This window comes from Osmerus mordax, chromosome 5 (genome assembly GCF_038355195.1).
Source record: "Osmerus mordax isolate fOsmMor3 chromosome 5, fOsmMor3.pri, whole genome shotgun sequence".
NCBI classification, from domain to species: domain Eukaryota; kingdom Metazoa; phylum Chordata; class Actinopteri; order Osmeriformes; family Osmeridae; genus Osmerus; species Osmerus mordax.
This window is the reverse complement of record NC_090054.1, coordinates 18862636-18885427: the sequence shown is the minus strand read 5'-3', so window position 1 is coordinate 18885427 and position 22792 is coordinate 18862636. Positions and strand designations below refer to the sequence as shown.

At 47.8% G+C, this 22792-nt stretch overlaps 1 protein-coding gene across 1 annotated transcript in view; it reads right to left on the bottom strand.

Moving 5' to 3' along the window:
• The window catches only part of srbd1 (S1 RNA binding domain 1), a 29594-nt gene extending 8838 nt beyond the window's left edge, over nt 1-20756 (bottom strand). The window contains exons 1-14 of the mRNA XM_067235725.1: nt 20659-20756; nt 20258-20313; nt 19525-19840; nt 19095-19337; nt 18355-18521; nt 17079-17196; nt 16780-16918; nt 16154-16250; nt 14686-14899; nt 10893-10996; nt 10291-10398; nt 9974-10131; nt 9104-9194; nt 8835-8942 (exon numbers count right to left, since the gene is read on the bottom strand). Coding sequence (XP_067091826.1) covers nt 8835-8942; nt 9104-9194; nt 9974-10131; nt 10291-10398; nt 10893-10996; nt 14686-14899; nt 16154-16250; nt 16780-16918; nt 17079-17196; nt 18355-18521; nt 19095-19337; nt 19525-19840; nt 20258-20313 — 1919 coding nt within the window. The 5' untranslated portion in view covers nt 20659-20756. The remainder of the gene's footprint in view (nt 1-8834; nt 8943-9103; nt 9195-9973; nt 10132-10290; nt 10399-10892; nt 10997-14685; nt 14900-16153; nt 16251-16779; nt 16919-17078; nt 17197-18354; nt 18522-19094; nt 19338-19524; nt 19841-20257; nt 20314-20658) is intronic.
• Nucleotides 20757-22792: the final 2036 nt, after the last annotated feature.

The following is a 22792-nucleotide window of genomic DNA, read 5'->3' as shown; positions in this document are numbered from 1 at the left end:
CCTCAGGGACTGTGGCCAGAGCGGAGACGATCAGATACCAGCCTGTTCCTCCTCCTGTCGGAAAACCAGGACATATTTTGGTGGAGAAAAGGGTCCAAATGGCAGGTGTCACGGGCTGTCAGTCTCACGCGGGGCGCTAGGAGGGAGGAAGTGCCCCGTCAGCACGCCACGGCCGTCAACGCCACACTCCAGCTGCCACCGCAGAGCACGTCTGAAAAGAGCAAAGCCTCACAGCCACTCTCGTCAATCTGGTGGCAGGGGCTTATCGCGCCAACACACACCAAGACACACATCCACACATCCAATACACGTCACAGTCGCTCACACACTCACAAAGCATGTCAAACACATTCATCACACACATGTTCATCACGCAGGCACGCGCACACACACGCACGCACACACACACACACACACACACACACACACAGGAGCGGCGACACAGGGAGCAGCATCCCCGGGGGCAGAGAGGCAGGGGGGTCTGGGGGGGGAGGTGGAGCAGGCTGGACAGCAGTCAGGCTGGGTGAGGGTGGCAGATCAGATCAGAGTGGGTGAGGGTGGCAGATCAGATCAGAGTGGGTGAGGGTGGCAGATCAGATCAGAGTGGGTGAGGGTGGCAGATCAGATCAGAGTGGGTGAGGGTGGCAGATCAGATCAGAGTGGGTGAGGGTGGCAGATCAGATCAGAGTGGGTGAGGGTGGCAGATCAGATCAGAGTGGGTGAGGGTGGCAGATCAGATCAGAGTGGGTGAGGGTGGCAGATCAGATCAGAGTGGGTGAGGGTGGCAGATCAGATCAGAGTGGGTGAGGGTGGCAGATCAGATCAGAGTGGGTGAGGGTGGCAGATCAGATCAGAGTGGGTGAGGGTGGCAGATCAGATCAGAGTGGGTGAGGGTGGCAGGGTGGATGAGGGTGGCAGGGGACAGTCAAATCGCCCAAAATAGGAATGTTGTCTAATAAAAGAACACCACATGTATACATGTCCAGAAGACTAGCCTACTAGGTTTTCTGAAAGATATATATTTACATGCCTTGTTAGACAGTGATAGTTAAGTTAGTTAAAAAATGACTGAATGTAAGTGTGACAGGGGGGGGAGGGAGAGAGAGAGAGAGAGTTAGAGAGAGGGGGGAGGGAGGGAGAGAGAGAGAGAGTTAGAGAGAGAGAGAGAGAGTTAGAGAGAGAGAGTTAGAGAGAGAGAGAGAGAGAGTTAGAGAGAGAGAGAGAGAGAGTTAGAGAGAGAGAGAGAGAGAGCGAGTTAGAGAGAGAGAGAGAGTTAGAGAGAGAGAGAGAGAGAGTTAGAGAGAGAGAGAGAGAGAGAGAGAGAGAGAGAGAGAGAGAGAGAGAGAGAGAGAGAGAGAGAGAGAGAGAGAGAGAGAGAGAGAGAGAGAGAGGGGAAGACATGCAGCAAAGGGCCCAGGCAGGATTTGAACCCGGGCCACTGCGACCTCACACTTCCTGCCTGCAGACGTTATTCAAGGCTCTCCAGATTGGCTCTCTGGCTCTGTCGCATCTGGTAAATCGAGCAATTACTCATTTAGACTTTACTGTGCATCTTGGTTTCCATTCCACTCAATCTGAAGTTAATAGCGGCACACACACACAAAGAAAAGCTACTTTCAGATAGCCGGGCAGCCACACAAGGATTCCCAGCTCCAGTTAACTGCAAGCACCGTAGCATGGAGGCCCAGTCGCATGTGGCGTTGAGGTTTCTCTGTTTTGATGTGCCTTTTCCCCTTGGTGTCCAATGGCCCTGAAGTCTGTTCAAAGCGCTCAGAAGGGCCTAAATGAAGCGTGAAATGTGTAGAGCAGTAAAAGTCTTATGGCTGCAGATTGGCTCCACTCATTCTGCAGCAGTGGCTACGAGTCGTGTGTGTGTTTGTCTTTCTCTACAGTGTGTGTGTGTGTGTGCCTGAGCGGAAGGCAAAGTCTTACTCAAGACCACTAGATCCCTTCTACAAAAAGCAGGCTTAGCCAACCCATCATCTCAGACCATGTTGTAGCACGTGACGTCAGCAGCTCAAGGAAAACTTCCTCTACAAAAGGATATTTTCATACCCACTGCGTCACAGAGTAACCCCCCCCCCCCCCCCCACAAAAAAAAACTGCATTATTATTACATAACACCAAGTATGTTTAAATACAGTAACTTAACATTGTTTCTAGTTTGATTTGTGGCTCTTCTGTTTCGAGAGAGAGAGAGAGAGAGAGAGAGAGAGAGAGAGAGAGAGAGAGAGAGAGAGAGAGAGAGAGAGAGAGAGAGAGAGAGAGAGAGAGAGAGAGAGAGAGAAAGAGAAAGAGAAAGAGAGAGAGAGGAGGAAGTGAGGGAGAAGGAGAGGACTCCAGGAGGTCAGGGCTGGGGGTCCTGTCCTCTGTCCCACGCCCCCCCCAGCCCTCTCTTACTCACATTCCAAGGCCTCCAGGGAGCCGGTGGCTAGCCACTAGTTAGCCGTTAGCCCCCCCAGGTCTCCTCTGTGATTGGGTACAGCGTGTTAATCATCCTCCCCCTGGAACAGGGCCAGGCGAGGAGGCCGTGTCACACACAAGGCCCTGAGCAGCCAGGAATAATGATCTCATTCCACCAGGAGCGGGCTACAATCCAAGATCACACATTACCTGAAGACACAGCCTGCGACCAAGGACACGGGCCTTCCACTGCTACTACCACTGATACTGCTGCTTATAATACTGCTGCTTATAATACTGCTGCTACTACAGATCCTGCTAATAATACTGCTACTACCACTGATACTGCTGCTTATAATACTGCTGCTACTACAGATCCTGCTAATAATACTGCTACTACCACTGCTACTGCTGCTTATAATACTGCTGCTACTACAGATCCTGCTAATAATACTGCTACTACCACTGCTACTGCAAAAATACTGCTACAACAACTGATACTCCTACTGACTGGGATAGGAGAAGTGGTGGGGGTCAGGAGTGGTGGGGGTCAGGGTTTGGTGGAGGAGAAGTAGTAGGGGTAGGGGTGGAGGGGTAGGGCCAGGCTATGGTCTGTGTGTATCATGGCTGTTCCAACGATGCACCCCTCCCTCCTCCACCCCCCCCCCCCAGAAAGAGAGACAGTAGTGTCAAGAGATGAGTGCTCCTCTCAGTGACATGTCCGTGGTCACTGTCACCCTCATCAGCTGGTGGCCAGCCCTCTCTGCCCCGAACACACACACACATCTCTGACTGTCCAGTAGGCTACAGCGGAGCCCTGTGACGGGGGTGTTTATGCACTCTGACAAAGCCAGTCACCACTAAGGAGCACTGACAGCCAAGGTCATGCAGAGGAAGAGCCAGGCCTTTCGACCAGCCGTCCGTACACACACACACACACACACAGCCGTCCGTACACACACACACACACACACACACAGGGAGAGACGATGACACACACACACACAGGGAGAGACGATGACACACACACACACACACACACACACACACACACACACACACACACACACACACACACACACACACACACACACACACACACACACACACACACACACACACAGGGAGAGACGATGACACACACACACACACAGGGAGAGACGATGACACACACACACCTGCTCTGCTTGCCCCCGCCCCCGTGTGGTGTGAATTAGACATAATGAAGACCCAGCTTGTCGCTGGCTGACACCACTCTGGCTGTCTGTATGGAACGAGCTGCACACTCCCAGAGGAGGGCTGGCACACTGGCCCGGGGGGACCAGAGGGGGCGCTGGGGAACCAGAGGGGGCTCTGGGGAACCAGAGGGGGCGCTGGGGAACCAGAGGGGGCGCTGGGGAACCAGAGGGGGCGCTGGGGAACCAGAGGGGGCTCTGGGGAACCAGAGGGGGCTCTGGGGAACCAGAGGGGGCGCTGGGGAACCAGAGGGGGCGCTGGGGAACCAGAGGGGGCGCTGGGGAACCAGAGGGGGCGCTGGGGAACCAGAGGGGGCGCTGGGGAACAGGAGGGGGCTCTGGGGAACCAGAGGGGGCTCTGGGGAACCAGAGGGGGCGCTGGGGAACCAGAGGGGGCACTGGGGAACAGGAGGGGGCTCTGGGGAACCAGAGGGGGCACTGGGGAACAGGAGGGGGCTCTGGGGAACCAGAGGGGGCACTGGAGAACAGGAGGGGGCGCTGGGGAACCAAGCAGCAGGCTGAAGGTGAGGAGCGGTTGGAAGGAGATGGTATCTCACACAGATGACCAGTGTAATCTAACCATGCTATAGCTCATCTAATTTCTCGGTTAAATTCCTGTTCCACACACGATGGGCTTTAACATCACACAGGGTTTCACCCTACTGTATGTATATTGCTTCTTTATAAGCTGGATATTGCTTGTATATTGTGTATTGTCTGTAAACAATATGTATAATGTCTGTTTTGCTTGAGAATCACCAATGGCCGGAACGCAAGTCTTTGTGTGTGTTAGCACACTTTCCCAATATATCTGATCTGATGATCTTATACGATTCAACTTGATGAAGAAGAGCACTCTGCCAAAATACACATGATATTGTATAAGTATATTAAAGACAAACAAAATAATCTTAAAATAGAGCCACTGAGATCAAATTGTCCCTTGCGTCATGACTTCAACTAAGTACATTTAATTGAAAATTCTGCTGTATCTTTAAATACACTGCACATATTTATTTAGTAACTGTACTGATAAGGAAAGGGGGTGAATGGGTGACTGAGGTTTAGTTGGCGCGCGCACACAAACACACACACACACACACACACACACAGAAACAGTAAGATGAAGCTGTGTTTCTAGTCGGCCAGCCGGCCGGACAGCCAGCCAGCCGGCCAAGCACACACAGCTGTGGCCAGGGTGGCCGTTTGACCCCTGACCTCCCTTTCCCCTGCCCTGCACCTGCCTCTGGCCTCCCGCACACAAACTGACCCTCGTCCACTAAACTGCAGACAGACAGACCCCACAACACACACACACACACACCCTACAGATTGAGTGATGGTGTGCATAATTCTACCTTCACCCCTGAAGCATCTCAAGACCTACATGGTCGGGCAGGGGCCATGCACGCACACACACACACACGCACACACACACACTTTAAATGGAGAAAGGTCACGTTCCTGAACGGCGGTGACCAGGTGACCAGGTGAAGACTCCTGATAAATGGCTTAAGTATGAGCACATCGAACCAACCGCTCACTCAACAGGCAAGCGCACCCCCACACACACACACACACACACACACACACACACACACACACACACACACACACACACACACACACACACACACGCCTTTGTGCGGGCGTAGTCCCCGGGGCTAGTGAGGGTGCACTGCGGCGAGCCAGGCGAGCTGCTGGCTTCAGCTGTCATTCCAGAGGAGCAGCCAGGCGGAAGGACAAGGGGGGAGGAAGGCTGGGGGGGCCGGGGGGAGGGGTGGGGGGGAGAGGGAGGGAGGGAGAGCAGGGAGGAAGACCACCAGGGGGGTTTGATGAAGCTGTGGTGTGGGGAGACAGATAGCAGACGGTGTGAATGGGCCTGCCGCTTTAATGAACTTGTAGTGGAGCGGAGGAGAAGTGGCTGTGTGTGTGTGAGAGCTCCTGGGTGTTGAGCTACGCAGAAATGTACAGCCGACACACGCACGCACGCACACACACACACACAAACACTAAAGCGCACACACAGCTGTTTTACTTTCCTATCGAAACTTTTGCCTGTTATTTGGGAGCTCCCCCAAACAAAGTGCTCTGTAACACAGCTTCCTGACATGACTTGTTTTAATCAAATTCAAACGGCCTCTCCAATGCACAAAGCTGTCCAACTCAACCTTCCAGGGCGCATTTAGAAACCAGAGACGCCGCATTCCTGGGAAGGACTGAGAAGATGTGGGATCGAGTGTCAGGTATATGACAAGATACACATGTTTAAGACATTCACACAGCACATCTGAGGATATTCACTTAACCGGGGGCTCCGCGAAAAAAAAACGAGAAGAATAATTGCCCAGATTCGACCCAAAATAAAGTATTTTTCAAAAGTGCAGAAGTGTTTCCAGTTGCTAAAACAGTCGGGGAGAGGAGAGAGGTCCCGCCACGCTGGAACAGACTAGCGGGACATATCACAGACGAGCCGGAATTAACTGTGCGGACGTCTTGTCTTGGTCGCCGTGCCGACAGCACTTTGATTTACATTTACATTTTTTCACTGGCTGGAACGGCCGAGGCGGAGAGGCGGAGACAGACACTGGCGGCTCGGCCTCGCCTGTCACTCACAGAGCTCCAGACTTAACTCTGCGGTCTGGTCAAGACCGAGTCGATATCGCGTTCGAAAGGTGACCGCGAATGGTCGGAAGCATGCCTGTTGCTGCAAGTTCACCAGCTTTTTCTTCTTCTCTTCTGATGAAGTCTTGATGCTGAAATGCGTCAGATGAAAAGGGTCATATATATATATATATATGACTGTGCCATGACAATAAAGGCATTTGAATTCTGTCCTAAAGAGAGTGCCTTGGAGTGGTATTTTGAAATCCCATATCTGTCGGATGTGCCAACCGCCATTGTGGCTCACCGTCATCATCAGGTTGGGGTCAGCCCGAGGTCGGACAGCGGGTAGCAAGGCCTCGTGGGAAGTGTAGTCACCAGCGTTAAAAAGGTCATTCTTCATGGCTAATAATCTTCCCTGGGGCCAGGCACATTACAACACTGAATACCAGGGGCATCACAGACCCTGAAACTGCAGCTCTGCACATCAAGCCAGCAGACAGAAAACACCGGGAAGATTCTTAGAAAATTCCAGATAATCTATTTGATCATTTATCTGATTAAGCTCCTAAGTGCACGGACGCTGTTAAATATCCCAGGGCCTATCGCTGGCACCGACAGAGCGCTCCTCCATTTGGGGAACGTGTGTAGAATGTTCTAGATCTGGTGTTTAGGATTCCACTTCAGGTGGGGGTCACGTCACATGCACCATGAGTAGGTCCAGCCTCAAAATGTGATTGGTTGGCAGCTGTGGTATATCCGCGAGCCTAGTCTGGGTTGGTCTGGTCTGGTAGACTAACTACCCTGACACACTTGATGCTCCTATTTCCCTGGAATGTTTCTTCCCTTCTCTGAAACAGATTTGATGAAACATTTAACTTATTATCTACAGCGCTCTGTAATGTAATCAACCAACTTGGGACTTTCTCCCATCTCTCTGACATACAAGCAGGTTAGGAGGCGAGCAATTGAATTAAGGAAAGACAACTGAATAAGGGAGTGTGGGTGCCTTCAGGGCACTGGCTGAATCTGGACAGCCAGCGCCATATAAAAGGGAACATGGACATTCCTTCGTGTCAAAATACGTGGAGCGAATGCCCCTTTAACCAAACCACAGAGAACTTACTATGGCTTTGACAGAGTGCCCTCCAGTCTGCTTTCATAAGCACCACTCTTCAAATAATCAGCTGCAAGCTCATTTAATAAACACCTAGCACTCTCAACCACTACTAAGAAATACCCAGAAACCTAGTGGGCAAGAGTGAGAAACATACGCTTTTACAAAAGAGGTGTATGGGTGTGAGTGAGTGTGTGTGTGTGGGTGGGTGTGTGTGAGTGTGTGGTTGAGTGTGGGTGTGTGTGAGTGAGTGAGTGTGGTTCAGTGTGGGTGTGTAGGAGTGTGTGTGGTTGAGTGTGTGTGTGTGTGTGTGTATGGGTGTGAGTGAGTGTGTGTGTGGTTGAGTGTGGGTGTGTGTGAGTGAGTGTGTGTGTGTGTGTGTGGTTGAGTGTGGGTGTGTGTGAGTGAGTGAGTGTGGTTCAGTGTGGGTGTGTAGGAGTGTGTGTGGTTGAGTGTGTGTGTGTGTGTTTGGGGGGGAGAGTTTCACAGCTGCTATAGATGTCCATGAGGCTGACTCCATACAACTGGAGACTATAAAAGAGGTGGACACATCTATTGGACCAGGAGAGAACGAGCTCAAACAGTCCTGAGTGGTTCTGGGCTGCAGTCCAGTCCAGACCCAAAGTCAACAAACACACGTCTGTGCTGCAGGACCGAGCCAGGCGGAGGAGAGAGCAGAGAGAGGGTGCTTATTTGGGTTGGATGGGAGGGAGTGTGGTGTGGTGTGGACCAGGGCTGGATGAAGGGACATACAGACATGGGATATCTACTCTTAATTGGAGACATTCAAACTAGGTCCAGATGGCATTTAAAACCCACAAGAATGACACATTCCAGTCCCTTTTCCCTCCTCCTCCTCCTCCTCTCTGCTACTCCCCTCGGTCTCTCCTCTCCTCTGCTACCCTCCTCCTCCTCCTCTCTGCTCCTTCCCTCGGTCTCTCCTCTTCTCTGCTACCCTCCTCCTCCTCTCTGCTCCTTCCCACGGTCTCTCCTCTTCTCTGCTACCCTCCTCCTCTCTGCTCTTTCCCTCGGTCTCTCCTCTCCTCTGCTACCCTTCTCCTTCTCCTCCTCCTCCTCTCTGCTCCCTCCCTCGGTCTCTCCTCTCCTACCCTTCTCCTCCTCCTCTCTGCTCCCTCCCTCAGTCTCTCCTCTCCTACCCTTCTCCTTCTCCTCCTCCTCCTCTCTGCTCCCTCCCTCAGTCTCTCCTCTCCTACCCTTCTCCTCCTCCTCTCTGCTCCCTCCCTCGGTCTCTCCTCTCCTACCCTTCTCCTCCTCCCTGCTCCCTCCTTTACGTCGCCCTTGTCCTCTCAATACTTTACTTGTGAAGTTCTCTCTCTTTCTCGTTCTATGGTTCAACAGTATGAGAAGACCCATCATGTTCTTACTTAATGACTATACTGTACAGATCCCGCACTTTTCCATCTATATTTGTGTGTGTGTGTGTGGAGGGGGGGGGGGGGGGGGGGGGGGCTCACCAGTAAGACACGTCCAAGGGGTGGAAGAAGCGCCGGCTGATGAGGTCAGCGAAGAAGGCCTCCGTCTCGCGGCATGCCGTTCCGTTTCCGATGATGACCGTGCTGCAGCTACGTTTCAGGGAGAGACAGGAAGCCAACTTAGAATGAGCACATTCAAACTTTCTGAGCCGGTTACCTAATCTCGAGTTTTGTTTCTAAGTTAATCTATCGTTTATTAGGAAACATTAAAATCATATTGTATTCGGAACGCAATATATAAGCTGCAGTACCTGTAGTTGAGCAGTAGAGAGCGTAGTTTCTCGGCCTCTCTGTGGTGGTCTTGGGTGTGGAGATACACCACATCTGTGTGTAAGATCTGGCCTGGGCAGAGGGGAGGGAGAGACAGTGGGAGGCAGGAGATGAGCTGTGAGCAGGTTATTCTCTTGTTTCCTGTCCAGGATGCTGCCACGTCCTGTCTCGCTGACGGAAGGCAACGGATGCTATTGGACAGCTTTGCCAGGACGTCCTGTGGCCTGGCTATACCAGACCTGTCATGGTCAAGCAGCGCCGGGTGTGTCCCTGGCGCACTGTGTGTGTGTGTGTGGTGTGTGTGTGTGTGTGGGGGGGGGGAGCTGCAGGGCACATGCCGAAACACCAAACGGAGGGATCCCGGCTGACGTGGTCTTGGTGGGAGGCTTGCGTGCACCGCTGCAGGCCAATCAGTCTCCCAGGGGGTGGGGCCTCCACGTGGGGCCCCGCCCACTGAGAGACGTGCTGGGAGCAGACGTCCGTGTCAGACCTCTGGGGTTTGACGCCCGCTGAGCACGGCTGTGCCCACACACACACACACACATGCTTGCTCACACGCTCGCTCACACACCAGCTTGCTCTCACACACACACACACACACACGCTTGCTCACTCACACACCATCTTGCTCACACACACACACACACGCTTGCTCACTCACACACAATCTTGCTCACACACACACACACACGCTTGCTCACTCACACACCATCTTGCTCACACACACACACACACACACGCTTGCTCACTCACACACCATCTTGCTCACATACACACACACACACAACGATGGAATGGTGCACGGCCTGTGAAGGGCTGTGTGGGAGGGCCTGCTCCAGCAGGGTTCTTACTGGTTGGAGAGAGGACAGCCAGCTTGCAGCCGTGTCTGAACCCGGGGTCGACGCCCAGGAGGACACGGCCTCTCACAGGACACACCAGCAGACGCTGCCGCAGGTTACGCACAAACATGGCGATGGACTCCTTCTCTGCACCTGCCGTTAGCTTGGACCTGAGAGAGAGAGACAGAGAGAGAGCGATAGAGATAAAGAGACAGAAAGAGAGAGAGCCAGAGAGACAGAGAGAAAGAGAGAGAGACAGAGAGATATTTCTATACAATATCTTTTCAGACATTATGAATAATACATCACACACTCATTAAACAGTTTACCGATAACTTCTGGTGAGAAGTGGGACTAGAAGTCTTTTGTACGAGTCCTCCACTGCATCCTCTAAGATCTTCATCAGCTCCGGTTTGGCAAAATTCTTCGGTTTCCACCTGCAATACACATGCATAAATTATTTAAAAGTTGTACTAAATCTATACTAATAGTGTTTACTGAGACAGTGATATGAATATTGAATTTATCAATGTATATCAATTCTTGCTAAATGGATTACTGTAAATATTCCGATTTTTTTATTTTTTATTTTTTCAAATGAATAAAAAAAGATGTGTAAAACATGACTGATAATATTTTACAACAGATATATTATTTATGTTTAATTTGGTACAATGTCCAAAAGGACATACAAATGTATTCATAAACATTTGTATGTCCTTTTGGACATACAAATGTTTCAATACAAATTGGCATTCATATGTTTGCCAATTTATATTGAACGTACAATCCCTGGAACACTAATAATGTTTTAAATGCTGTTAACAGAAAAGTATAACACAAGTATGACACTGAGTGTACACTAGTGTGTGTGCTTGCGTGTGTGTGCGTGCATGTGCGTGTGTGTGTGCATGTGCGGCTGGGGACTAACCTGATGTTGAGGCACCAACGACAGAAGTTGCTCTTCACCCTGTCAGAGATGTTGACCTTCACTGTCAGGATCTTCAGGTTCTCCCCTCGGTTAATGGCCAGGGTCTGCAAGGAGAACATAACCTGTTCAGACATGTTCACACACACACACACACACACACACACACACACACACACACACACACACACACACACACACACACACACACACACACACACACACACACACACACACACACACACACACACACACACACACAATGCGCACACAGACACACAGACACACGTCTATCACCTACAGTTTATGCAAGCTTGTCAAGATACACACACACACACACCTTCTCAAAATCACAAACACGTTCAGGTGCATTTCCAGCACACTGGCAGACACACATACACAGACCGACAAGCAGATATAAATACTCCTCGACACACAGTCCGGTCAGACTTGTGTGTTGTGTAGAAAAGCGTGTTCCTCTACACTCCTCCATGTTTCTTCCTCTAAGGTACAGTGACATGATGTTAAGCAAATAGTTTTAAGTGTCTGACCTTTGTAAAAGGGAACCTTTTGAAGAGAAAAAGCAAAGGGAAGCTAACGGACGTCAATCTGGACGCCAAGCGGAAGAGCCGAGTTGACAAATACCACTAGTTGCAGCAACGCACACACGCACACACACGCGCACACACACACACACAGCTACCAGTCTGGAAGGGGACAAGCATTAATGCAGCTGGAATTATGATGAAAATTATGTTTCCCTATCTTGGCATGTTTTCCCTGGAGCTCTTTATCAGACTGTGCGGAGGGACAGGGGGAGGGAGAGGGGGAGGGAGCGGGGGAAGGGCAGGTCTCATGCAATATTCATCAAATCAGAACTTTCTCATGCCATCAAACTAAAGTCCGGCAAACCGACAGGCACATTTCTTACAACTTCTGTATTAGGACAAAAAAAAACAGGAGAGAGGGATTGTGAGTAAGGGAAGAGGAGACCTATCTTCTGTCTAGCCCTCGATCTCCCTCTCTCCCTCCGTCCCCTGTCTAGCTGTGTGGAGGCGGGGCTTAGACTGACCGGGGGGGAGGCTGGGGTGAGAACTGTGGGTGTGTGTGATAGGGCTGACAGCCACCTGAACCCTGGCCAGAGCAGGACACAGCCCACGGCCCCTCAAGGGCCACTGGGAGAGGGGCGGGGGCGGGTCAGAGAGAGCCGGGGAGCTCTCTCTTTACCCACACACCATGAAATATACATGTATTGGAAAATATAGGCACACAAAATAGAACCACAAATTAACACATATAACATTTAAGTTTTTGAATCATATTGCAAAGGACAATTGCTGTACATGTGTTGCATGGCTTGGTTCTATAAACTGTAGCGAGCAGCTTTATCATATTTACACTTCAAATGAAACAGGTGCTTGGCAGGAGTGAGTCAGACAGTGCAAGTCAAGCCGTTTTATTTCTTTACTCTACAATAAGTTTTGTATTTGTGTTAGGAAGATTTTTACAAAAAGCGAACTACATTCAACATATTATATTCTTCATAAACAATGAAATCATAATTGGAAAAATATGAGGAATGTCAGCTACATTAATGAATGTTATCCTTAAGACTGAGAGATTCCGAATCAATATTTTCTTTGCAAATAGCAGTGAGGAGCGGAGGACTTGGGGCCTGTGTGGAGGGAGATAGGCAGGGCTCACGGGGGGAACTTTCGGCTCCTTATCTCTCCGTTCTCACAAAAAAACAAACAGGCACAGCAGGGGGTGCTTCGCATACACGCAACGAGCGCTCTCGAGAACAAATAAACTCAATCCTGACGTTTTAAAGAAAAACATTTCATTTTTACAGTCGTTTTAAACATCTATGTCAATACGTTTCGTGCTGGACAAAGAGGTATTTTCAACGTTGAGTCATAAATATTCAACATCTAACTGAGCTGATGTAGGAGCCAAACCGTTTCAGTTCGCTCGTGGCAGCGAGCTGCAGTGACAAGAAGACTGTCCCAGCGTGGTATGGAACATATCAAGGGAAGATACAATGACAACAGATACATATTAAAAACACATACATCATGGATCATGCTACTCTACAGTTTATTTTCTTTACAGCCCACTAAACTTTTATTTTTTTGTCATAAAAATCCTAGGATCTGAGAAATAGTATTATTATTATTTAATCGTATTTTTTTCGTTTTTTCATCCATGCTGTAGCCTACGTGACAGAGTGTTCCCAGTCCGACAGTTACGAGCAGGTTCAAACTCACCACTCCATCAACCAGTAAGTTTAATTGAATGAACAGAGCAGTTTATCCACTCTACCTCTCCCGGCTAGCTTGGGACAGCTTCGCTAGAGGAATAGTCACATAGAAGCACATCCAATTAGAGCTAGCTGTGGCTAGCACAACAAATCAAGAACGGCACCTTTTAAAGAATGGCCAAATGCTAGCAGCTGACGCGGGTAGCTGTTGTCGAAATCGAGCTGACATCCTAAACTCCCACTTACTGATGTGAATTAGACTGTGGGGTCCAATTAGCAACAAACAGTTTATAAATGTATAATCGGAAAGATAACAAGCAGCCGACAAAGCTGAAGGGTCAACGCTAATGTTGATTACGATTGGACGTAGAATATAGGGATATGCTGAGTATGAAAACATGGTGGTTTTCCTTTCAAGTCAGTCACATACTTGTTCATGTGAGGAAAGAATGACGATTTTTTTTTTTAAATGACACATTTGAACTTTTTAAGCATTCTTCCAAAACTCTTCTGCTCCCTCCCTTCAGAGGTGAAGCATTTAACACGCAATGGCATTTTATTTTACCTCCATTCCTCTGTTGCCTGTTAAGTAGCAGTATCCTGCCCTGCGACAGAGTGAACCAGCTGCTGGCCTTCTGACCCCCGGTGGACACTCATCTCTCCCTCCATCCCTCGCTTTCTGTAACCCACCGCCTGAATGGGGCTAATGTGCTAAATTAAACCGGCCAGTGTGTGCGCACACATGCCTCCTGTCACAACATATCCGGCTGTCTGCTGCGTTAACGTGACACCAAGAAAAGGTTCATTTTTGCCCGAATCCGACAGCTAGCAGGTCAGAGTGGGCTGAGAATTAACAGTCAGTGACAATTCCCCCGGTCACGTTACTGAATTAACAGCACTGCTATGTGTGTGGTGTATGGTGTGTGTGTGTGTGTGTGTGGAGGGGCAGGAGGGCACCCTCCCCGTCAGAGCAGCGAGGCAGCGCAACCACTGTCGCCCTGCGCCACTCCTCCACATCTGCCACTCACTTGTTCACTCGTTCACTAACTCTCTCTCTCTGTCTGCCTTTAAGGGCACCAGCAGCAGCTGTCACTGCAGAGAAGCGCCTGTCAATCACAGGCTCTAATCCAATGGCGCGTTGGCGGGGGGACGGGGATGGGGGGACGTGTCACATATGTTGAGGGGAGCACAGGGGAATGACTCGGGGGTGGGACAGTGCAGGGGTACCGGCGCGGGTTGCTAGGGACCGACACTGACACAAGCCACTGTGACATGTGGCCCGGGTCCAGCTCTGAGTAACCAAGCAGCCACGAGATGAGGGGGGGAGGAGGGGGGGAGGAGACGAGGACGAGGAAGAGAGGGGGACTGGGGCATGGCTAACCTCCACTGACGGGAATAGCATTCAGAAGTGGCACGCATGTAGCTGACGGAAATGCCTGGCGTACGAATACACACACACAAACACAGACACACACACACACACACAGACAAGTGAAGCTTGCTGTGTGCTGGGCCTCTGTGTGGATGGAGGCTCACCTGGTGGTGCTGTATGCTCTTGATGTTGCAGGTGAAGTCGTGGTACAGGTGGAAGTTGTCGATGTCCTTGGGTTTGCCCTTGGGGGCACTCTGCTGCCCCGGACCCACGCCCTGCCCCCGTCCACGCCCCAGCCCCTGCTTCCCCAACGCCTGTTGCTCTTTCAGGGCCGTCTTCGACACAGAGGACTGGAGCAACACCAAGCTGTTGTCACACCTGGAGCACAGACAGAAAGCAGGAAAGGAAGACATGTGGTTCTCTTGTGGCAGACAGACGATACACATTCAGTGTTTCATGGGATTATACTTATTTAATATTGTATATTATTTTTATATTAGGTTTACTATATTTTAGCTTATCATAGATGTAATCTGTGTTCTGTGTACTTATATCTTATGTTATGCCAGGTTGCTTTGCGTTGTCTTGTCCTAAGAATTTCAGTGCCCAGTCTGACCCTGTGTTGTTCTGTGCATCTGACAATAAAAGACTTGAACTCGAACTATATTTATGGTGGTAGGCAGGGGCGGATCCAGGATTGTAAAGATTTGGGTCTCAGGCCAAACCTATGTCCTAGTATCGGTTAGATGTTAGTGTAGATAGGGACTTCAACAAGTAATGCAAGCGCGTTGCGTGCAAGAAATGTATTTGCATTAATTTGAGTGCTAAATAGTTTTGGGAGCTTCATGTAATATATTGTTATATTAGCTGAATGTATTTAACTATGAATGTATCCGTCTTGAACACATTTGTGCAGAGAATTATGATACTAACCGTTCGTAAACTCCGGATTGATTCTCCTGCCGATTCTCTGAAAAAGCCGTTTGTCCCTCCCATTGATTCAGAGCACGCACGGAGAGGTGGCTATTATGAATATATTATATATTACGAATTCTTTCAACTCACATTTTTGGGATCTGAATTTCACCATTCAAATTTGAGCAGCCAGAATTTTGTTGTATTACAATTTCTGAAGCTTAAACTTTTTTTTTTTCTGGGGATCTGAATTTTACTGTTTGAATTTGAGCAACTTTAATTTCTGAACCGTGATTTTTTTTTTTACATTAAAATAATTCGATATTTCAATTTTAAAGAGGTGAATTCAAAACAAAAAAAATTGATGGTGTTCAAATTTCAATATTAAGAATTCAATGCCTTTTAAAAATTAAAAACATGTCACTGGTTTGCTTCCATAGCTATTCACAGACGAGTCAGTGGCAAGATCCGTTGTAGTGAGAGAGAGAGAACGCGAGTGGGGCAAGAAGGGGCTGAGCGAATCTATGCGTTTTCTTTTTACCATGTTAAACATAAAAAAATAAAAAATAAAGTTTACACCTTTGTGGAGGTCAATTTTAAATTTTGGAGGGCTGCTACAAATACATCAATGTATAGGAAACACTGACATCCATGTTAGTTAAGGAGAGGTGGAGAGGAGTGAAGGACAGGACAGGAGAGGACAACATGGGTGTTTACAGTGATCTGATGAACTTCAGGGTCTCGCTGTCCTTGGCAATCATATCAGCCAGGATCTGCTCTACTCCTGTAGCCACCTCCTCTACAGTGGACAAACCTGTGGAACACACACATTTTAGAATTGTACTTTACCCAGGTCAGGGGCAAACACCATCGCTTTGAATAAGAAACATCCACTGAATATTTGATGAAAGAATAATTTTTTTTTACAAATCCCGAACTTCACTCAAACTTCATTATGATATTGACTATACGTAAAAAATTAAGTATTATACCATTCCAATACGATTGATATTTACCTGTCCGTAAATATACTTATTGTTGCCAGTTATGTAAATGTGACCAAAGACAAGGTTCTGCATGAAACTCATAGCGAGCTACCGCTTCTCCCTGTAACCTAGACGATGACAGTTAGGAACGAGGGATGCATTCCATCATCCAGCCAACGTTCCACTAAAGTGTTTGAGTGCGCCCGGCTCTCCATGTCATGGACCTCTGCTGCTCTCTAGTGGCCGAGGTCTTTTTTGAACTACAACTGTTGGCTGCTGGTGTTTGTCTGTGTTTGTTTGGGCAGTGTTAACTGGCCGTGTGTGTGTGTCTGTGTCGGTCTGTGTGTGTCACCTCACCCTTGGTCCCGGGTCTGACCCAGGAGTTCAGATCCACACTGTGAGGTGTGTTCAGCAGTTCCAGGGCTGCAGGTTCCAGGCCCAGTTCTTTGGCCCGTCTGGCCTTGGTCAACCCGCTGTCCTTCTTGTAGGGCGCGTACTGCAGAAGCACATTCATGAGTCACAACCTTCAACCAACACCCTTCTGATTAGACAGGAGCTCAAAGCAAACCTGCACCTTTAGGACAATAGATGATTGTATCCCCATCCCCATCAGGGGAAGTAGTAAGGACTCAGGGGGGGAAGTAGTAAGCACTTACGACATGGTCCAGCTCTTCAGCGGCCCTGCAGTTCCTCAGGGCCATCTCCAGCCCCGCGGTCAGAACACCTTCTTTCTTCAGGCTCTGGCTGATGGACTGCGTCTTCTTAGCCAAGGCACTGGAACCAGGATACAATATATAACAACAATATATTGTGGAGCTATATATTATTATATACATATTCGCTTGAACAGAGTTAACTAAATTGTATGTACATCAAATCAAATCAAATTTATTTGTATAGCCCTTTTTACACGCAAGCATGTCACAGAGGGCTTCACATATGCCCATAGAACTGCCCCTCAACCAACCTAAACCCTCAAGGAAGACAAGGAAAAACTCCCAAAAAACTCTCAACAGGAGAAAAAATTGAAGAAACCTTGGGAGGAGCAATTCAGAGAGGGATCCCCTCCTCCAGAGACGGTTGGTGAGAGAGAGGAGCAGAACACAGGCTAAACATAGTCATACAGTGTCGGTGGGTTTTTAAAACACCTAAATCCATTGTTCAACTTTATCCATTGTTCAACTTTAAGAAAATTAAAATAAAATGTTTAGGAAATAAATCTGTTAATTTAATTTCAGTTTCATTTAAAATGTTGTTCAAAATATCGTGATACGTATTGTACACCCAGTATTGTGATACGTATCGAACCGTGAGCTGAGTGTATCGTTACACCCCTAACCAGGACCAATCGCAGTCACCACGCATAGACACAAGTGAATCTCAAAGACATTGGCCACTAACCAGTAAACATGAGAACATAGCTTACTTACTAGCACCATCTAGTGGGAAGACTAAAACACCGCCACAATTTATGGTAACGTATTTGTACTCTTTCTATTTTCTTAGGTCGGTGTAGGTGCAGTTCTGTGGGCGTATGCAAAGCCCTCTGTGACATTGCTTGTAAAAAAAAAAAAAAGTCTATATAAATAAGATTTGATTTGGTCTTCCATTGGTTAGGATGACAATTGTGGAATAAAAAGGGCCATGCAGCTGTAAAATGAACACATGAACACACACCCACACACACACACACACCCACACACACACACACCCACACGGCAACCAGCCACATTCACATTTAGTCATTTAGCAGACGCTCTTATCCAGAGTGACTTATAGTAAGTACAGGGACATTCCCCCGAGGCAAGTAGGGTGAAGTGCCTTGCCCAAGGACACAATGTCATTTTGCACGGCCGGGAATCGAACCGGCAACCTTCTGATTAATAACCCGATTCCCTAACCGCTCAGCCATCTGATTTTCCTGCCACCCACCGGATCTCCTCCAGGACTATCTGGATGTCGCGGACAGCGTCAGCATCCAGGTGGTTGATCAAGTCCTTCCTGTAGCGCACCATGAAGGGAACCGTATTCTCCTCCTTCAGGAGCTGGCTGACGTTCACACACACCCATGGCTCCACACCCGAACGCTCCGACAGAAGCTGGGGACACACACACAGCGTTATACACACACACACACACACACACACACAGAGACAACATACACACATACAGCAACTCACAGAGAACATTCACCCAGAGATACTTTTCATACACAGACACTAGGGGTGTAACAATATAACGTGGAACAATATATCGCAATACAAAAATTGTACAATATGTATCGTAGAGTTATGGCAATATTTTTACAATATGACGTCCGTTTGATGCTATTGGTTGAGCTACCAGCACGCGACCTACTCAGCACCTGCGTCATGTGTGCATTCACTGCATTCACAGAAATCGCTTGAACTGAGTTAACTAAATTGTATGTACAACAAAGAAAATTATTGAAAATGTTCAATGTTTTGGAAATAAATCTGTTGATTGAATTTGTTTAATAAAAAATGGTGTTCAAAATATCGTGATACGTAATGTATCGTACACCCAGTATCGTAATACGTATAGAATCGTGAGCTGAGTGTATCGTTAAACCCCTAACAGACACACAATAATTTTCTCGCACACGTGCACCATCACACACACACACACACTGTCATATCCTCTGGACTTGCCTCAACAGGGTCCCAGTTCATGTTGAACTCTTCCCGGAGGCCTCTCCCGGAGTAGGGCTGCCTGGATGGCCTGCCCTGAGGGGCCCCGTCAGTCTTCTGTCTCTTCAGCGACGGCTCGTCGAACGTGAAGTCCTCCACAGGCTCCTCCTTCTTCAGCCCCAGACTCTGACGGCTGGACGAGGACCCCTCGCCCCCGGCCGTGGGCTCACTGCTGGGCCCTGCAGGCAGGGCGAAGGACAGCCTCTGGTGGAGAAACAGACACAGAGACACACGAGAAAAATCTGAACAGGATTAGGTTCCGGATTGAAGTCAAGAGCTATAAGAGGAAAAAGGGACCTGAAAGTGATATTCTGTTGATATATAGGTTTACTTGGGAAGGTTTAAGAGTTTATGAGATTATGGTAATTTAGAACCATTCATTCGAACAAACCTCTTCCTTGACTTGGCATGCCTGCTGTGACTCCAGAGATGGGTCAGTCTGGCTGGTTTCTCCATGCTTCTCAACTTCAGGTGGGTTCGGCTCCTTTTGAATGTCAGTGGCCTTGGGGCCAGGAAGGGCCTTGGCAGCCCGTGGCTTTCGTGGAGCTCTGGGTTTCGGTTCTTTGGGTACTTTTGGTTTGGCAGGTTTCTTCACTGGTGGTTTCTTTTTAACTGGCTCTGCTTTGGCCTTCCTCGTGGGTACCTTGAGATCTGACGGACACCATTCATCACTATCCTCCGCCCCACTCTCTGTCTGTGTGAAGGAACTGACAACCAGATAGAAGTTAGCAGATGTTGGTGCCACTCAAAAGTGCCACTCTCGCACTTTTGAGGTTCATGTTGTTTATTTGTAATTTGTTTAACTACATGCTCTTACGTTTCTTCCTATTGGCACTTACTTGCTTTTCACAATGCATGCTTCATGTTTTGGTTACCCGCAATGTTTTTGGGGCTATCTCGTTGTTTATGATCATTGACCTATGCACTTTTGTAAAGCTCTCTCTTGGAAAACGCTCTGGATAAAAGCGTCTGCTAAATGAATAAATGTAAATGGTTGGATGACTGCTGATAGTAAATTACTGAGCTGAAAATGTGTACAAAGCAGGCCTAAGTTTAGGAGCTGGGTGTTATCCAAGAGCTGGGTATTCAAAAAACACAGTTCTTAATCTTCAAATGATACTCACAGATCTGAAATGTCTGGCTCCTTGTAAACTTTGGCAGTGCGGGTTCTCCGAATCATCTGGGAAAAGAGACACACACAGGTATGTTGTCACCCCTAGCCATCCTGACGTTAATGCAATGTTTTATTTATGCTTATTAAGAGACCTACATGCATAATAATATATGTCTACTATCTGTGCATGCTGATATAATGTCCCGTTCCTCAAAGTAGCATACATGTACCAATTAAACACAGATCTACGGCTTTTGCGATATTGCAAGTGAATTGCAGTGCATTCAAAACACCGGCTATGCTAGCTAGCATAGCAGTACTAATAGAACGCAATTTCAAATCTCGCGCGTCACTCCATGTAAGTAGTAAGTTAGTCTAGTGACTAACATTTTGTCTTATGCTTTAACACACCTTTGAGGAGTAGCAAGTGATGCTTTATCAGGATTTGAAAGTATTGTGTAACTTGTCGCAACCGTCACGATCCATTGCTTTGCTACACAAAAATTCCACTACCGTAAACGCTTGAAATGAAAGGAATCAATTAGTCTACACTGTAGGTGGTAACCTTTTTACAAGTATACATTTTCGAGAAATAAATATCGCAAAGTTGTCTCATATCGTATACATGTATAAAGCAGTCGTGATATAATTGTAAATTAGCTTTAAATATTGTCCTTCATTGGTGCAATATTGCATTTAATAGACCGTACGGAGATGAGTTTTACCGCCTCGTAATGCAAAGTGGTACATTCTGAATAAATAATTTTAAAGGGCCCGTCGATTATTACAGAAGGATGACACTAGTGTTCTTGCGTTTTGGTTGTACACGGTCAATAGCTATAGGCCTACTCAAGAAACAACATTTAATGTCATACAAATCCCTGGGGAATATTTTCCATAATTTCGAGGCATTTTGAATTACGGGAAAGTATGGGAAATAGTCCCTATATGTACAAGCTGCTATGGTTTTTCTGAGGGACATTGCATCACCGCTTGTGCCACAAGGTGGCGACCTACGATTAAAAAAAGAAAAAAAAGCAGGCGCGCATTCCAGCCAAGCTTGTAATACTTCAGGGAATTTCCAAGCAAACTGTTACCGTCACATCTTTGCATGGGCCTGGTCTGTTATGTTAGCCTCTCTAGGCTACTGAGTTACATGTGCATCTACAGTAGGCCGACTATGAGGGATTTCTCTTTAAAGACAAGATGAGGACCCATGGTAAATCATTTGACCTGGCTATTCTGATTTCTCAACCGTGATAGAACAATTCCATCTTCTTATTGTCATATCTTACGCAAGTCTAACAAGAACATGATATCACATGTCTTTTGACTATAAAATAGTCACACACAAACAATCTTTCTGATAGTGTGGACAATGGAATTGGAATGCATAAGACGTCAAATATTGTCTGCTTTGACAGCAATGGGCTGTTCCAACACAGAACTGATGCCTGTATTTGTTGAAGACGTAATGCATTTAGACATTGAAGGCGTATAACTTCCAGATAAACTGGCTATAACCTATCATTTTCAACTGAGCATCTGATGTAGATGAACGTTCAACATGGCTTATATTTTCCACCATCGTTTAGTAGCTTACTGTGCTTGGGATGCGCCCCTGCCCTGATAGAGCTGGTCGCCTACACTGTTGCGTCGCACTCCCCCATCAGGCACAGACCAGACGCGGCAAGGCACCGAAAAACTGACGTGTTTTGCGCATTTCCTGCACCACGTTCAGAAGGTCGGGGGAGGTAGCGGTAGGTCTGCAGGAAACTAAACAACAACGGCAAGAAAAAATCTCAAGACGACCGGGAACACACAAAAACCGAGTAAACCACAACTGAGAGTCAACCTGCAACTATTTATTATTCAAGCTGTTCACAAGTCGCCGTGGTCTGTAGAGAAACATCCCAAATGCGGGGCGAGGCGGCAGGAGTCGTCCTCTCTCCCACCCAACGGTGCAGTACGAGTGCTTCCAGAGCCTGACGGAGTAGTTGCGGTGGACCAGCTTTTATATATTTTACTGTAGCCTAACTGATTATGGTAATAGTAGGCTGTTGATTTTCCGACAGCTTCATTGACTCTGTTCCTTGCGTTTTGAGCTTCCCTGGGCTTAGCCAATGTCGAGTTTATTAGGGGAGGCTTTGTCTGGTTAAACCCAAATGTGGATTATCACTGCGAAACCCAATACTTTGAAAGACCAAAAACTAAACGTTTTACTGTCTCAACTGTTTCAGAACATCTGATTTGTACGCACTGATATGTGCGTGGTAAAGTGAGACAGGGCCGTTTTTCATTAGAAAGAAAGATAAAACTGCACTATATCATCGGTCTTCGATTGAGGATTTAACAGCGACTAGTTGCATTAGTCTGTTTATCGCCATTTAACGTGGCTGGGTTGGCGGAATACTTTGCAAATAGCAATTGATTCCAATTGAGTGGAATCACATCACCGCCATGGTGGTATTCAATGGGTTACTGAAGATCAAGATTTGTGAGGCGTTGGACTTGAAGCCGACAGCTTGGTCTCTAAGGCATGCAG